At 48.9% G+C, this 17,042-nt stretch overlaps 1 protein-coding gene across 2 annotated transcripts; it reads right to left on the bottom strand.

The window, feature by feature from the left end:
• CLEC4F (C-type lectin domain family 4 member F) lies at nt 2,757-15,065 on the bottom strand. Of its 2 annotated transcripts, none has more exons than XM_018055079.1 (7): nt 14,843-15,065; nt 13,908-14,262; nt 13,510-13,605; nt 10,436-11,554; nt 5,205-5,356; nt 3,787-3,905; nt 2,757-3,179 (listed from the first exon to the last, which is right to left on the bottom strand). In XM_018055079.1, the coding sequence occupies exons 1-7, from the start codon at nt 14,861-14,863 to the stop codon at nt 3,035-3,037; spliced, it is 2,007 nt and encodes a 668-aa protein (XP_017910568.1). In that variant the 5' UTR covers nt 14,864-15,065; the 3' UTR covers nt 2,757-3,034. The 2 variants fall into 2 exon arrangements, with proteins under 2 accessions (XP_017910568.1, XP_005686441.1); XM_005686384.3 differs by having other exon boundaries at nt 13,908-14,024.

Genomic DNA, 17,042 nt, shown 5'->3' with positions numbered 1-17,042 from the left:
TATAGTAGATAAATATATATACTACTATATATTATATATAGTAGAAATATACGTTAATCCCAAATTCCTAATCTATTCCTAATCTAATCTATTCCTAATCCTTTTTTATGGCTGAGTAACTTGATGAAAGTAAAAGAGGAGAGTGAAAAAGTTGGCTTAAAGCTCAACATTCAGAAAACGAAGATCATGGCATCCAGTCCCATCACTTCATGGGAAATAGATGGGGAAACAGTGGCAGACTTTATTTTGGGGGGCTCCAAAATCACTGCAGATGGTGATTGCAGCCATGAAATTAAAAGACGCTTACTCCTTGAAAGAAAAATTATGAGCAACCTAGATAGTATATTCAAAAGCAGAGACATTACTTTGCCGACTAAGGTCCATCTAGTCAAGGCTATGGTTTTTCCTGTGGTCATGTATGGATGTGAGAGTTGGACTGTGAAGAAGGCTGAGTGCCGAAGAATTGATGCTTTTGAACTGTGGTGTTGGAGAAGACTCTTGAGAGTCCCTTGGACTGCAAGGAGATCCAACCAGTCCATTCTGAAGATCAACCCTGGGATTTCTTTGGAAGGAATGATGCTAAAGCTGAAGCTCCAGTACTTTGGCCACCTCATGCAAAGAGTTGACTCATTGGAAAAGACTCTGATGCTGGGAAGGATTGGGGGCAGGAAAAGAAGGGGACGACTGAGGATGAGATGGCTGGATGGCATCACTGACTCGATGGACGTGAGTCCGGGAGTTGGTGATGGACAGGGAGGCCTGGCGTGCTGCGATTCATGGGGTCACAAACAGTCAGATACGACTGAGCGACTGAACTGAACTGAACTGAATATCCCATTATATATATATATACCACATCATCTTAAGTCAATCATCTGTTGAGCAATTACAGGTTTCTTGATTGCATTCCCATGAGCTCTTTTTTTCCTTAATGAGAGCTGCATTGCTTTAATTATTGTAGTTTTATAATACATTTTGTTATCCAGTAGGGCAAGTGCCCCCTTTAAATTTTTTCAAAATTTTTTAGATCTGTTTGTGGGAGGCGCTTGGTGATTGGTGGATTTCATCAGTTTTAAAAAGTGAATTTAGTATTTGAGAAAGTCGTTTTTTTTTTTTTTAATTTTACTGACATATAGTTGATTTGCAATGTTGTATTTAATTTCTGTTGTAAAAAGTTGACTTTTCAAACAAGTGGAAAAGAGGGGCTATGATTTAGTGATATTTGAGATAAAGTAGATGCCAACCTCATGATATTCTCAAAAATAAATTCCAGGTGGCTCAGTAATATAAATATAAAATATGAAAGTACCAAAAGAAATGTAGCAAAATGTTATTTCAATCCTTCAATAGAGGAGGAGGGTCCAAGATTAATTAAAAAAAAAAAAAACTTGGGAGCCAAAAAAGAAAAAGGCCAAAGGAAAAGCCAAAAGGAAAAAAGTGAACACAAATAGGTTAAAGTCCAGTTCAGCCAAAGATATCATAGAAGATAGAACAGATTTCCAACTCTGGGCATGATGTAGTCACTGGACTAGCCATTCTGCTGTAAGCAACCAGGAAACTGGACAAAACACATGAACACTATTGTTCCCAGACACTGGATAACAGGCAGAGCAAAACTGGCATCTGATTGACTGGGCCCAACCCTCCTGTGTTTCTTCCTAGAAGATATTTCCAGACCCTTGGGCAGAGGGGAGGGTCCACACAGGGTGTGGCAGTCGCACTAGGCTGAGGACAGAAAGATGTAAGTTTGGGGAGACTGAGCAGACATTCTAGACTTGGGAGCAGAGTATAAAGTCATGCAGAGAAAGAGCTCTATGAAGTGTCCTGGCAGGCCCCAGGAAAGCCCTGGTGTGGGCCTGGGACTAGAGGTGGAGTGACCCCCTGGGAATTGAAGGGGTGTGTCTGGGTCTCTTTGGGGCCTGTGAGCAGGAAGGAGAGAAACTCAGTGGGGCTCAGGTCACCCAGGAGCTTACCCACAAAGAAGAGAGCCACAAGACAGGAGACCATGAACATACCCAAAAAGGCCAGAGTATAAAATAATGCAGAGTAATGCAGAGAAAGAACTCTAGAAATGTGTCTTGGGTTCCCTGGCCATGTCAAGGATAGGACCCCAGTATTTGAGGCAAAATATTTGCTCTAGAAATTCTCATTCTAAGTTGAGCTTGGCAGAAAGCTGAGTCCCTGGAAGGGTGAAAAGTCAGAGAAACATCCCTGAGAATTAACAGTCTGAAGACAAGTAAAGTCAGCCACCTGGGAGAAACAAGTTTGGGGAGTGACTTTAAAGGGCTTGGAAAATTCCAGCAAAGGAAGTGCCAGGAACACCTGGGCAGCTGTGACTTCTGGGAGCATGTGCTGCTGACCAGTCATTGTAGTTCGTGGTAAACCTCTGCTGTTTGTAACACACCAACTGAAAGGGCCTAGCTATATCGCTTCTTGGCTAAGATCAAGTGATGGCTCAGACGGAGAACATCTGTCTACAATGTGGGAGACCTGGGTTCGGCTCCTGGGTTCGACCTAGGTCGGGAAGTTCTCTGGTAAAGGAAACGGCAACCCACTCCAGTACTCTTGCCTAGAAAATCCCATGGACGGAGGAGCCTGGTGTCCGTGGGGTCCTGAAGAGTTGGACACGACTGAGCGACCTCCCTTTTTTTTTTTATAAAGCCCTTAAACAAAGACGTCCTTATCTCAGAACAGAAAGGACCCTGAGGGAAGGAGAAACAAAGCAGGGAGAAGTGAGCCTGGTGGCTGTCTCAGAGACAAGTCCAAACTTTGGTTCATCGCAGTATTTATTGAGGAGCCGCCATCTGACAGGCCTGCACTGGTTGCCGTGGGGACATAGAGACACAAATCTCTTTTTCTTCCTTGAGAAGCTGCTGGTCATGCTAGGTCATGTGATGTGAACATGTTCAAAAGATTTATTTCTAAAGGACAGGTCAGGAAAAGCAAAGGCTGAATGGAAGGCCCCAGAGAACCAGTTGACTGAGCAGCTCCCAAGGCATTGTGGAGAAGGGTCTCAGTCCCGCCTGGCCCTGGGCTACAGCTGGCTCACAGGCTTCTTGCAGATCCAGGGGGAGAGAGTGGAGCAGGATATGTCATTCCACTTCCGCTGCATTTGGACACAGTCTTCTGACCGGTCAATACCGTGTTGCCAGTTGTCCGGCTGATTCTCAGCCCAAAACCTGGCAACAAGAGGGCTTCATTCTGCTTGATGAAGGAAGTGTCCCTTCCTCCTGCTTGTGGCATGAGGAGCTAAAGTAACATGGGTCCCTAAACCCCTGGTGGCCCCAGGTGCCCTGAGGGCGGCTTTGCTGAGGTTGTCCTCCATTACTGAGAATGGAGGGATGGGAAGTGTGTCTAAAGTTACAAGTCCCCCCCCACCAGAATTCATATTTAGTGCCTTCAGATGGGGGCAAGGCCCCTCGGGCCCAGGCCTACGTGGTAGGGTATAGGATAGGCAAAGAAAAAAAAAAAATCCAAAACAGCAAGACCCAGTCACAGGGTGCCTGCCAGCCCCAGGACCTATCTTATTCTGACGCCCCTGTGAAGGGGTCCAGGCAAGGATCACAGCTATGCTGGTGTACACACACATCATACACACACCACACACATCACCCACACAGTCAAATATACACACACCTTATATACACATCACACATGCACATCATATACATGGATCACACACAATGCTAACACTTCTTGGACGGGGATACACATGCAAGACAGAGTCTCTAGGCATCCCTGTCCCAGACAGTGCCTGAGACAGCACCAGACAGAGGCAGGACTCACGCACGGCTCCTGGCACGATTGAATGCTGTGCCGTCTGTCCAGCGCCAGTCGTCCTCCGTACCGCGGTCAGTGAGGCCAATCCAGTAGTAAACAGAACCCGTGAACTGTGTCAGAAATGCCTGTGGAGAAAAGGCAGTATCATGGCAGTGAGCTTGTGTGAGGAGCTTGTTCACCAGGCCATGTGGAAGAAGAATCCATACCGCGCTCTCCCCAGTCCCAGCGGCATGAAGCCCACTCTCCAGGAGCTGCACCCCCACCCCCCGCCATGGGTTCCCTGGTTTTCCAGAGCTAGGGCAGCAGACAGGTCACCTTGGGGAAGTTCAGCTTCTTCCGTGTTTACCTGAGGAGGAGTGTGGCTTTCCTGGGACAAAGACAGACCTGGCCATGGTTTTTTAAGACGCGCTTTACAAAATAGCATGTCATTTGACAGACGGAAAAGAACAGTCTCAGGAAAACCTCAAGGGATGGGTATGTCTGTGAGTTAAACTTGGCCAAACGTACAGTGGGTACTTGTCAATACCTTCAGTAAATTCTGGTAAGAACATTCGGCATATAGGCTACTCTGGTGCCCTGTTGCCTTTGTTGTTTTTGTTCAGTCACTAAGTTGCGTCCGACTCTTTGCAACCCCATGGACTGCAGCATACCAGGCCTCCTTGTCCTTCACTATCTCCCAGAGTTTGCACAGATTCATGTCCGTTGAGTCAGTGATGCCATCCAACCATCTCATCCTCTGAGGTCCCCTTAACCTTTGCCTTCTATCTTCCCGGCATCACGGTCTTTTCCAATGAGTTGGCTCTTTGCATCGGGTGGCCAAAGTGTTGGAGCTTCAGCTTCCACAATAGTCCTTCCGATGAATGTTCAGGGTTGATTTCCTTCAGGATTGACTGGTTTGATCTCCTTGCAGTCTGAAGGTCTCTCAAGAGTCTTCTCCAGCACCACAGTTTGAAAGCATCAATTCTTCAGTGCTCAGCTGTCTTTATGGCCTCAAACTCATACATTTGTCTGGCCTTCCCAAGAAGCCTGGATTGTCTGCTCATGAGCCTTACATAGCCATGAGATGAGCTGACATTGAAATCAAGATTGACAGCTAGAGAAGAAGCCTGAGAGGAAGATGAGGGAATAGGGAGGGAAGGAGGCACCCAGCACCTTGAGGGCAGTTACCTGGTACCCCTCCCTCTGCCCTTCCTTTCTGCTGACCGCTCTGGGGTCTCCCTCGTTCACTGAGGACGTTGGGTTTGCTGTAAGTGCTTATACCTCTGGTGCAAGATGTTCATCAGAATTCAATAAATATTCACTCCCTGACTGACAGAGGAGATGTGAAGGACTGCCATGCCCACTCCAAGAGGGGAAGGCCAAAGCGCAAAGCCCCTGACCCCACATCAGTCCCAGAAGCAGCACCCCAAGCCCACAGCTCTGACCTGCTCCTCCTCCGAGGTCACCGAGGCCAGGTGGGCTCCATGGGACACACAGAACTGCTCAGCCTCCTGCCACGTCTTCTTGGCAGAAGAAAAGTAATACATGTTCCCACTGTAGAACTTCCCGCCTTGCAGGAACAGCAGGAGAAGTTGATCTGGAGCAAAGGTGGGGAAGGAGAGAGAACCGGGAGCTGGCTGCAGATCCTGCTCCCTCCAGGGACTGACCACTGAGGGTCACAAGCCCCTGCAATGCTTGATGCCCTCGGCTACAGGGCCACAGTCTGGGAGGCTGCAGCCCCAGCCCATGACCCGACAGAGCAGAGGAGCAGCTCAGGACATCTGGCTCCATCACTCCAGGGGTGTTCAGACAGCTCTGCTACCCGGCCATATTCTTTCAAGGCTCTTGCTTCCTAGCTATACTACTCACTTTCCCAACTCGTTGCTACCACCTGCTTGTCCCCTGCATCTTGGTCCCCTTCATTTCCCTGGGAGCGTTCACAGCCATCCTGTGTCTTCACTCATTCCCTTGACTTCATCTCCATCTACTTCAGCTGTCCACACCAAGAACCACACTTGGGACCTTGTCATCCCCTGGTCTGCCTGACCTCACAATTTCCAACCCTAATGGCTCATCCTATGAGCACAAGCCCTGATTCCCTAAGCTATTTCATCCCTCTCTGTCCTGACACTCTGTTAACAGCCTCCTAATCACAGCTCCTTGAAATTGTGCCAAACCAGACTCATTCATTCATGTATTCCTTTATTCAATATACCTTAACTTCTATGAATCAGGAACCTTTATACAATGATTAATTAGACATGAATCATGCCCTCAAGGGAATTACTGTCCAGCAAATGAGACAGACATAAAAATGGTATTGAAGATGCATTGATTGGAAACCATGGCATGTTAGAGGCACTAAAGAGGGTGTGCTCTCCTTTAGCTGGGCTGGAAACAGGGCTCAGGAAGGACCCTAGGTGAGGATTCACTCGAGCTGAGTCTTCAAAGACCGAGGAAGAGTTTGCCAGATGGGCAAGGAGAGAATTCCAGGCAGGGGAGAGAGTCATTGCAAAAGCACAAAGGTATGAAACAGCATGGTGCAGCCTGACCTGTTCAAGGGCTTTATGGCCCACGCGCAGGCTTCCCAGCTGGCACTAGTGCTAGAGCACTTGTCTGCCAGTGCCGGAGATGGAGCAGACGCAAGTTCAATCCCTGGGTAGGGAAGATCCCCTAAAGGAGGGCATGGCAATCCCCTCCAGTATTCTTGCCTGAAGAATCTCATGGACAGAGGAGCCTGAAGGGTGACAGTCCACAGGGTCACAAAGAGTTGAACACCAGTGAAGCAACTGAGCATGCTCGCACACAGAGTCAGAGCACAAAGGATGGGAGATGGACTTGGACAGGTTCACCAGTGCGAGATCATACATCCTGTGTGAAGGAGTTTGGGTTTCTTCATGGGAACAGTGGGAAACTCTGGAGGCTTTGAAGAAAGATCGTAATTTGCTCAGATTTGCCTCGAGATGGTGCAATTGCTGAACAGGAAGAAGGCAGTCTTAACGGGACCAGAGACACCAGTTACAACGCAATTACAAATGTTTGAATGACAGATGGTGAGTGTGTAAACCAGGGTTTTTCAAAGTGTGGTCCTAGGTCCACCAGCATTAGTACCCGGTGCTTGGTAGAAATGCCAGTTCTCAGACTCACCCCTGCTGCTGCTGCTGCTGCTGTTGCTAAGTCACTTCAGTCATGTCTGACTCTGTGCGACCCCATAGATGCCAGCCCACCAGGCTCCGCTGTCCCTGGGATTCTCCAGGCAAGAACACTGGAGTGGGTTGCCATTTCCTTCTCCAATGCACGAAAGTGAAAAGTGAAAGTGAAGTCACTCAGTTGTGTCCAACTCTCAGCGACCCCATGGACTGCAGCCTACCAGGCTCCTCTGTCCATGGGATTTTCCAGGCAAGAGTACTGGAGTGGGGTGCCATTGCCTTCTCCACAGACTCACCCTAGCCTAGCTGAATTCATAATTGACCATTTAACACACTCTCCAGGTGATTCTGATACACTCCAAAGTCTGAGAAACAGCAGTCCAAACCAAGAATTGGGAGACTGCAGACTGCCAGCAGCTTCTTTTCACAAATGAAGGTTTTTTTTTTTTTAAGTTATTTATTTTTTAATTGAAGGATAGTTACTTTACAGAATTCGTATACCTATGGAACACAGCCATGCCCTTCAGTTGACAGATGGTCTTCGTTTGCTTAATCATTACAACAGCAGAGATATTGCAACAGAGACTGTTTAGCCAGAAGCTCAAAACATCAACTGTTTGGTCCTTAAAGAAAAAAAAATTAAACTAATGGTTCTTAGCCCTGACTGACCATTAGAACCACCTAGGGAATTTTTAAAAGAAAATTCTGATGCTAGGCTGCATCCTAGAACAAGCGCCTGCCCTCCCAAAGAAAAGTTAGAGTTCTGGAGGTGGGTTCCAGGCTTCAGTTTTATAAAAACTCACTGGGTGATTCCGGTGTGTCTCCAAGGTGGAGAAACATTCATCCCTACCAAAGCAGGAGCAAGGCAGAGGGAGTGGGGAGGACAGTAGGGGGCATGGGAGACGGGTCAAGAAGGGAAGACTTCCAGGCTTCCAACAGACAGACGGGGACAGAGCGAAACAGCAGAGCGGGCCCTCGGTTCTGTCTCCGAAGCCCCTCATTTGTCAGCCGCATATTCCAGCAGTTGCTCCAAATGGCCCCCGCCCTCACAGCTCTCTCCCTCTTCTGTCACCTTTGACCAGGGACCTCTTACTCTACAAAGACATCACTAAATATCTGCTCCCTCGCTGTCTTGTACCCGCATCTGCAAACCTGGGTGAACATCTGCTTCCACACCTCGTCCGCTCCCAGCCTCAGAGGTTCATGTGCCGCGCCAGCCCTTCAAGGCCAGTCCCTCCGCTGTGCTTTCCATTCTCTCCTCTCTCCCAGGTTCCAACAGTGTCTCCCCGACCCCTCCCCTACTCTCTTCTTCTCTCTCCTTCAATCTTCTCCCTGTTTGCGGGTGCCTTTGTCTCGTCCTCAGATCAAGCCTAGCCTAATCTAGACCAGCCCTCTCAAGGAATTTCACCAAAATATTAGCAGTGGTTTATTTTTTCAAGAGACTTTTTTTACAGGAACACAAGTTGTCATGTTCTCATCTTTCTCTTTTTCAATGTTTGCCGCATCTACAATTAATATGTAGGTTTTCAGATATAAGTGTGGATGGCACAGCTGGTTTTTTAACCCCTGCTTCTACCTTCCCATATCCCTCACCTCAGCCTCATCTTCTATTCTCAGCCAAGGCCCTTGAAGGACTGGGGCACCTTCATCTCTCACTCACTTCCCACCGACTGTGGTCTGGCCTTCAGGCCATATACAACTCTCCACTGAAACTTTATTCCAGTGACCTGCTAGCTGCCCAGAGTTAGTGGGTGCTTATTGGTTTCTTTACCTGGGGCCCTTAGACATTTGCCAGAACCAGCCGCTCTGTTCACAAGATGCTTTCCTTCCTTGACTTCTCCAGCTGCACACTTCCTAATTCTCCTCCTGCCTCTGAGACTGCCTTCTCCAGTCTCCTTCAAAAGCACTTCTTCCCCTACTTGCCACCTAAAAGTTGACTTTCTGTTCCCACCCTCAGCTTCCTTCTCGCGAAGCATCTCATCTCATGCAAACTCCTGCGTCCCCACTGCCACAACCAGAGCCAGCGTACCCAGGGCTCCCGCATCTGTGTCTGCAGCAGGACCGCTCTCCTACCCCCCGACAGCCCACGGGTGATGGCTGCGTGAACACCCTCATGGCATCTCAGATCCAACACGCTCAAACCTCACAGCTTGTCTTCTCCTTTTATTCCCTGTCTCAGTCTATAGACCCATCCAGTCAGCCTCCTTGAAATTCTCCGACAAATACTCATTTCCAAAAGGATGAAACCCAAACTCAGAGCCATTCCGCGTCTAGCTGGTGTCTCTGCAGAGCTGCCTCCCTTTCTCACACAGTGTTTTTTCAACTGCCAGCATCAACCCACTGGTGGATTTTGTTGAAGTTATTGCGGGGAGAGGGAGTTTGGAGACTAGACAATAAAATATGAGTGCATTCACGTGGTAAAAGCTTTGCTTTTTGAAATGTGTGTGTATGTGAGAGAGACATAATTATAACTAGGGATGGTCGGAGGGCATCATTGACTCAATGGATATGAGTCTGAGCAAACTCTGGGAGATGGTGAAGGACAGGGAAGCCTGGCTGCTGCAGTCCATGGGGTCGTAAAGAATCAGATATGACCGAGCAACTGAACAAAAAGCCACATGATATAAAATGAATTTTATGCTGCGATTCCCTGTTTGAAAGCCACTGCTCTGACCCTTACCTGCTGTCTTTTCAGCCTGTGTCTCCCCAGTTGCCCTCTTGGCCATGGTCCAGTCAGACAGAACTGCCAGAAGTTTCTTGAACCTCATGGTTCACATCTCCATGCCTGTGACCTGCTGTTCCCTTATCCTATCTGCTTGGAAAACACCTACTCATCTTTCAGCCCCCAGTTCAAAGGCCAGATTCCCACTGAAGCATCTTTGATCTTTTATCCTCCAGAAAATTGCCTCCCTCCTTGGAAGATCCTTGTCTGCACCAGAGGACATCAGCCCTGAGAAGACCGCTCTTGTCCTTTCTTTTGTGCCTCCCCACCCCCCAGTTTCTAGACCTACTCCCAACATTGCCCCACTCAGGCCTTTTGTGCAAGGCTGCTCCACCCGCCTATAAGCTGCAAGGGCAGGCATCACATTTTGTTAATCTTTGTGATCCTGACACATCCTAGGGCCTCAGGAAACTTTTGTCAGATGTATACAGAAATGCTGTACTTTGTTAAATGCTTCTATGTGTTAAGTCATTTGATCCTTACTGGGGAGCAAGTATTATTTTCCCCACTTTACAGGTGAGAAAAAGGAAGCTCAGAGAAGGTGAACAACTTGAGAAAAACCACAGCATCTGGGCTAGTCAGAAGTTGGAAATACCTCTGTCCCTATTATACACCAGACAGCGTTTGTTTCCCAGATGTAGGTTTTGTCACTCTGGTCAGAGAATAAGCAGGGATTACATCACCTTTGGTTAGATCCAGCCCCTCTCCAGCACCCACACTTCTTCCCCAGGGATACATGTTGAAATATGCAAAAGGCCAAAGGGACAGGAGACTCTGCCCTCCCCAGCCTCCTCCCTGCACTTACTTTGGGTCCTCTGGCGCTGCTCCTGTGAAGCCAAGGCTGTGCGGAAGGACTGCAAGCTTCTCTGCTGCTCCTGGATTGTTGTCGTCAGTGTTTTGGTGTTCCCCAAATCCTTTTTTAACGTCTGGATCTCAGTTCTGGCCTCCTGCAGACGTCTCTCTAACATTTGGGTCTGGGACTGTAAGGCTGTGGCGTCCTTCATTCCTTGTTTTAAGGTCTGTATCTCTTGGCTGGCATTTCTCAAAAGACCATTTAACACCTGAATCTTGGAACTTAAGGCAATGGCACTTTCCAGCTCTGTTTTTAATACTCTCATCTCAGCATCTGTCTGCTCCAGGTGACTGCTTGCTGTTTGGGTCTGGGCGGTGACATTTTCCAAATCTCTTTTTAACAAGTGAATCTCACCTCCAGCCCTTTCCAAATGACTTCTTAACACCTGGATCTGAGCACTGGTGTTGTCTAAACTGCCTCTTATAAAGGTCTGGGTCTGAGAATTTAAAGCATTTGCATTTTGCAGACTTCCCTTTAACCTCTGCATCTCAGCAGTGGTGTTTTCCAAACTACTCCTTAAAACCTGATGGTGGGCTCTTAAATCACTGACACTATCCAGATTACCTCTTAAAACATGGATCTGGGCATTAACATTCTTTAAACTACTGTTTGCCGATCGGACCTCAGCGTTTGCTGTTTCTAACCCTGCCTTCAACACCTGGATCTCCATGATGGCATTTTCTAAGCCTCTGTTTAACACAAGGAGCTCGATGCTAGTGTTTTCCAAACTGCTTTTAAAGAAACTCTGGATCTGGGAATTTGAACCATTTGCCTCTTCTAGATCTCCCTGTAGCTTCTGAATCTTAGAAGTAGTCTCCTCCAAGGAACTCTTTAACAGCTGGGTCTGGAAACTCAAGGTACTGGCGTCCTTCAGGAGGCCTTTTAGCATCTGGATGTCAGCACTGGCACTTTCCAGATCACTGCCGAGCATCTGGATCTGAGAACTGACATTGTCTACTCTGCACGTCAATAGCTGGATCCCCACGCTCCAGGTGCTGGCATTCTCCATGTGTCCTTTAAACAGCTGGACAGCCTCTTGGAACTCTGCCACCCTGACCGAGTGGTAGGGATCTGGAGGGAGGAAATGGAGAAAGCAGCCGAAGAGGCCCATCATGTAGGGAAGCATTCTTAAAATCTCCAAGGTAAATGTCTGCAGCACAACCCTGAGCTCTCCTCAAGCAGCCTATAACCACCCGGGCCCTGGGGCTGGACCACCTGAGAATGTAAAGCCAAAAACAAAATAAAGGTCTATTTAGTGAACCAGGAAGCAGAAGGATTGAAACACTTGCCTACTGGATTATTCTGCCATTGTAATTGAACTTGAAAATAACTGATTAAATCACTGAGAGCTGTCAATGTTTAATTCAACTGAAGTTTCATCATTAGATATTAATAGGTCATTATGGAAAGACAACAGGTATGAATCAAACCCGTGTTTAGTCTGACGCTATATTTGTACACCAATCATGAAGCCTCTGATTCACAATTGTGACTTCCTCCTGGTGGTGCAGAGGTTAAAGCGTCTGCCTGCAATGTGGGAGATCTGGGTTCGATCCCTGGGTCGGGAAGATTCCCTGGAGAAGGAAATGGCAACCCACTCCAGTATTCTTGCCTGGAGAATTCCATGGATGGAGGAGATTGGTGGGCTAGTCCACGACTGAGCAACTTCACTTCACTTCACTTCAAAAACTATGTAGGCCACATAGACATTTTCTGATCACAGATCCACGGGGGGGGGGAGAAAACAGAAACAAAATGAAATAGGTACCCATGGAGGAAGTATTCTGCTCAGTGTACAGGGCTCTGTGGAAGTCCTCCGATGCGACAGACCCCTGAACTGCAATGGCGCCTCCCGTGCTACATAGTGCAAGGGTCCCTATAGAACCATTGAGGATATGGGAGACCCGAGTGGGAGGCTTTGGTCATTGCATTATTCAAGGAAACTGCAGCATCCCGCCAAACCCCCCTGCAGCTGCACCCTCTGTGCACCCAGGAGCTAGAATATGAGCTCAGACTTTCACGGCGTGAGGCGCCCATTCCAGCCTCCTTTCAGAAACAGGGAGAAGGACCCGAATAAGCAGAGACCATTTCTGGAGGATTCCTGCCCGACTTCTAAAGCCCTGCCTAAGTAGGTATGTCAGACCTGAGCCACTGTGCTGAGGTAAGACCAGGAGGGCCATAAATCAATGGGACCGAAGAGAGAATGTACACAAATATGGACAATTGGTTTCCAACAAAGATACAAAGGAGAAAGGATAACTTTTTCGACTGAGGGTGCTGGAACAACTGTACAGCCATTTGCAAAAGGAAAAAATGAACTTCAGTCCATATGTTGCATCAAAACATTAACCCAAAATTAATCATAGACCTAAATGGAAAACCCCCAAAACTATAAATGTCCAGAAGCAAATTTGAGGGCATGTCTTTGTGACCTTGGTATAGGCAAAGATTTCTTAGGTGCCAGATCAAAAGGACAATCCATGAAATAGATAAGATGGATAAATCAGACTTTACCAAAACTTAAATCTTGTTAAGAGAATGAAAAGAAAAGCCATAGACTAAAAAAAAAAAAAGTTAGTAAATCACATGACTGATAAAGGTCAAAAAAAGAGTACATACTCTAGTTCTTTTTATATAAAACTCTAGAAAAAGTCAAGCCGTCTGTATCCGAGCAAGCAGATCAGTGGTTGCCTGGGAACAAGGAAGGGAGGAGAGAGGCAGGATGGCCAAGGGCAGGAGTGTTGAACTTGGGGGCAGAAGGTCGAGTATGTCCATTATCTTGATTGTGATGTTTCATGCAGCTATATATTTGTCAAAACTTAGGTTGTACGCTTTAAATACATATACTTTATTATGTGTCAATTGTACCTCAAAAAAAAAAGCCATTTAAAAGAAAGATACTGGCTTTCTGTGAGGAGAATAGAAACCATTTAGGGGCCTGAGGACATTGAGGAGGAAGAAATGTGTCCTGGGGTCTGAGCATCCAAGGTCCTGGCTCCCTCCCCTCCCCAACGGCGGCTACTTACAATCAGGTTCCTTGAGAAACTGCCCAGTATGGTTGTCTCCCAGAAACTCTTGGAAGTAAGCAGATGTCTCCAGTGCAGGTCTTGGGTGCTGTAGAACTGAGATACCCCATTCCCACATCAGCACAATCCCCAGGCTGCCCCACCCTCAGTCAGGGTTCCAGAAGGAGGTGGAGGAGATGGCACCACAACCCCCTCAGAGTTCCCCTCATAGGCCTCATCTCTGGGGAATCTCCCCTTGGACAACAACCTTGGTTGGGTCCCAGGAAAGCCCTGGTTTGGGCCTGGGACTGGAAGTGGAGTGACCCCCCTGGGAGTAGAAGGGGGTGTCTAGGGCTCTTTGGGGCCTGTGTGCAGGAAGGAGAGAAAGTCAGTGGGGCTCAGGTCACCCAGGAGCTTACCCACAATGAAGAGAGCCACAAGACAGGAGACCAAAAACACACCCAAAGAGGCCAGGGTGGCCTGCAAACGCCTGGGCATCCTGGGGGCTGCAGGAACCACTGCCACAGGGTCCAGTCCTGCAGGGGAGAAGCCAGGATCCGGGAGGAGACTGCCGTGTGGGCTGGACAGTTGCAGCCCCTCGGCCTTACTCTCCTGTCCTGTCCTATAGGACTGAGAAGGCTTGTCCCGCTCACCCTGGAGAAAGGCAATGAGCGCCTGGGAACGTGCTCCAGGGCTCATGGAAGCTGTGGTAGCAACAGAAGGCTCAGAAAAGACCACCGGCCCAAGCCTGGAGGGCGCGCACGGGGCACAGACCTGGCACAATGGAAGACAATAAAGGTACTGTTTGAATGAAAGCAGAAAGGAGGGAGGGAATGGGGGAGGGAGGCACACAGCAGGAACCCCGACCTCAGCGGCTCAGGGCCAGCTTTGCTGCGAGAATCCTGACCGTAGCGACACTCACAGCCCCTGGGGGCTGCTGCTGCCACAAGCTGGCATGGATGTCTTAAGAAGGGCTGTGCCTGAGACTCTGCGGGCTGAGTGTACAGAGAACGGAGAGACCACAGCTCGGAGTCCCTGAGGCCTCATGGGGCCAGCCCAGCGTGCAGGAATGGGGTTTCAAACCAGGTCCCCCTGAATTCATTGTTCACTCTCCTTCTCTTGCCAGGTTGCCAGCCCCCAGGGAAAAGGGTCAGGGGAGATTTCATGCGAAGCCTCGATGGGGGCCATAGGCACTCTGTCCTTGCCTGACCCACCTGCAGCCCCACCTGTTTGTTCTGGAAGCCGACCCAGTGCTGAGCCTGCCAGGCAAGGGCTGAGGAAGATGGTGGGGGGCCAGGGCCCAGCAGGCCGGACCCTCCACGTTGAAGACAGGCAGAGGCCCCAGTTTTCTCACCTTGGGAGGACAGGCAGACATTCTGGTTGTCTGTGCAGAAGTGGACCGAGTCAGCTCTCGTCTCTGCTTCCTTCATCCTCCAGAGCAGCTCCCTGCCACGCTGTGAACCAGCAGTGGGGAAGTGGAGCTGCGATATGGGTTTATATGCTCCCGAGTCAGTCCTTACAAACTCTGCCTTCCCCCGCTGCTGACTCTGCAGAAGTGCCCCATCTGGGCCCTTCCCCTCAAGGCTCCCAAGTGCCAGTTGGCCCCCGCATCCTCCTTCTTCCCTCAGCCCCAGCCTCCCCACCCCTGCGCTCCATGGTAGCCTCAAACAATAGCCTCGGCCCCAAAGTCACAGACACCTTTCACCAGCCACTTAGAAGGGAGTTAGGGATTCCTTCTCAACTTTGCATAGAAAAGCATCCTCGTGACCCATGGCTGAGTCTTAATTCCAGCCTCAGACTCTCTTGAGTAACAGGAGGCCAGTAAGGAGGAGGCTGGCTCAGCGCAGCAGGTATTTGCAAGTCACAGGAAGGACTGAGATGACTCTGCCCACTCAGGACCTCACAGCAGGCGTGATGGGAAAGGGATTATAGCAGAAAAACACACTTATTGGGTCTCTGTCCCAGTCCCTAGAACAGAGCTCCTAAAAGCCTTGGAGTTTTCTGAGTGACAAATGTGTCTTTTGTTATCCAAAACTAACCCTTTTAAACCACATTTGCATTCGTGCTGATGAGGGGACTCTGACCACTAGATAGCTTCTAGATGGAGACAGTCTTAGAAAGACTTAATCCCTTACCTCTCTCGTTGGGTTATAAGAGCTCATAAACAACAAGAGAGCTTCAAGAAGTTTCCTGGCTGGTGAACAAACCCACCTACCCAAAAGGGTATTGCACCCCTACTCCATGGGACAGAGACCCCCCCCCCCATGCTCCGGGTTCCCCCCGGCACCTTGCCCTCTGTTCCTCTTCATCTGGCTCTTTGTTTTTATCCTCCACCATAACCTGTGGTGGTAAGTACAGAGTTTTCATGAGTTCTGTGAGTCATTCTAGTGAATTGTCAAGCTGGGAAGGGTCATGGAGTCCCCAAGATTTGCAGTCTGCTGGGCAGAAGTATGGTTGCTTGGAGACCCTGCTTGCATGAGGTATCTGAAGCTGGAGCTGTCTCGTGGGACTGAGCCTCTAACTCACTCCATGGTTGAATGTCAGAATTGAATTGAATTGTAGACACTCAGCTGATGTCAGAGAACTGGTTGGTCTCAGAAAGCACCCAGAGAAGGCAATGGCACCCCACTCCAGTACTCTTGCCTAGAAAATCCCATGGACAGAGGAGCCTGGTAGGCTGCAGTCCATGGGGTTGAGAAGAGTCAGACACGACTGAGCGACTTCACTTTCAATTTTCACTTTCATGCATTGGAGAAGGAAATGGCAACTCACTCCAGTGTTCGTGCCTGGAGAATCCCAGGGATGGAGGAGCCTAGTGGGCTGCCATCTATGGGGTCGCACAGAGTCAGACACGACTTAGCAACGACTTAGCAGCAGCAGAAGAAAACACCACACACCTGGTGTCAGAAGTTATGTCAGAAAATACCAAATAGGACCCAGCTTGATCCAAGATCTCACCCTAGGTGATTGGATTTGTGCTCCACTGAGCTGATCAGTTTCAGGACTGACTCCACCAAAACTGCAGTGTAAGCCAAAGTGCCGCTTTGCGATGAGACCTGCAACTCCCAGGAGAAACAAACACTGTGTCGGGGGCTCCTGTGCTTGTGGGCCAAGACCTAGGAGTTAGGTGTGCCAGGAGCACTGTGCAGCCCCAAGTCCCCACCCTCATGGGGTGACCAACTGGGCAGAATCAATAGCCACCCTGGCTGGTCAAGGCAGTCCTCCTGAAGTCAGCTCTGAGGACGACGGTAGATTCTCGCTGCTCGCTCCCGCGTCACTTCAGAGGGTTATTGTCTTACTGAAATGGATCACATTTTCTATAACACATAAAAATCTAATTATGTGTTTGTCCCCTGTCTCACCAGTGGGCCATTTACGAGATGCCAGTTACCTTGTAAATGATTGTTCCATCCAAATTGTGTTGCTTTTTCCCATTTTCACCTTCAGCCCTTACATCCTATTCCCACAGCATTTTCCCTAATGCTGGAGTCCACCTCCCACAGGGCCCCAAGCACCACCCAAGAAGCCCACTGCCCAGCTTCCATGGTAGAGAA

Source organism: Capra hircus, chromosome 11 (genome assembly GCF_001704415.2).
Source record: "Capra hircus breed San Clemente chromosome 11, ASM170441v1, whole genome shotgun sequence".
NCBI classification, from domain to species: Eukaryota; Metazoa; Chordata; class Mammalia; order Artiodactyla; family Bovidae; genus Capra; species Capra hircus.
This window is presented reverse-complemented; position numbering and strand designations above follow the sequence as displayed.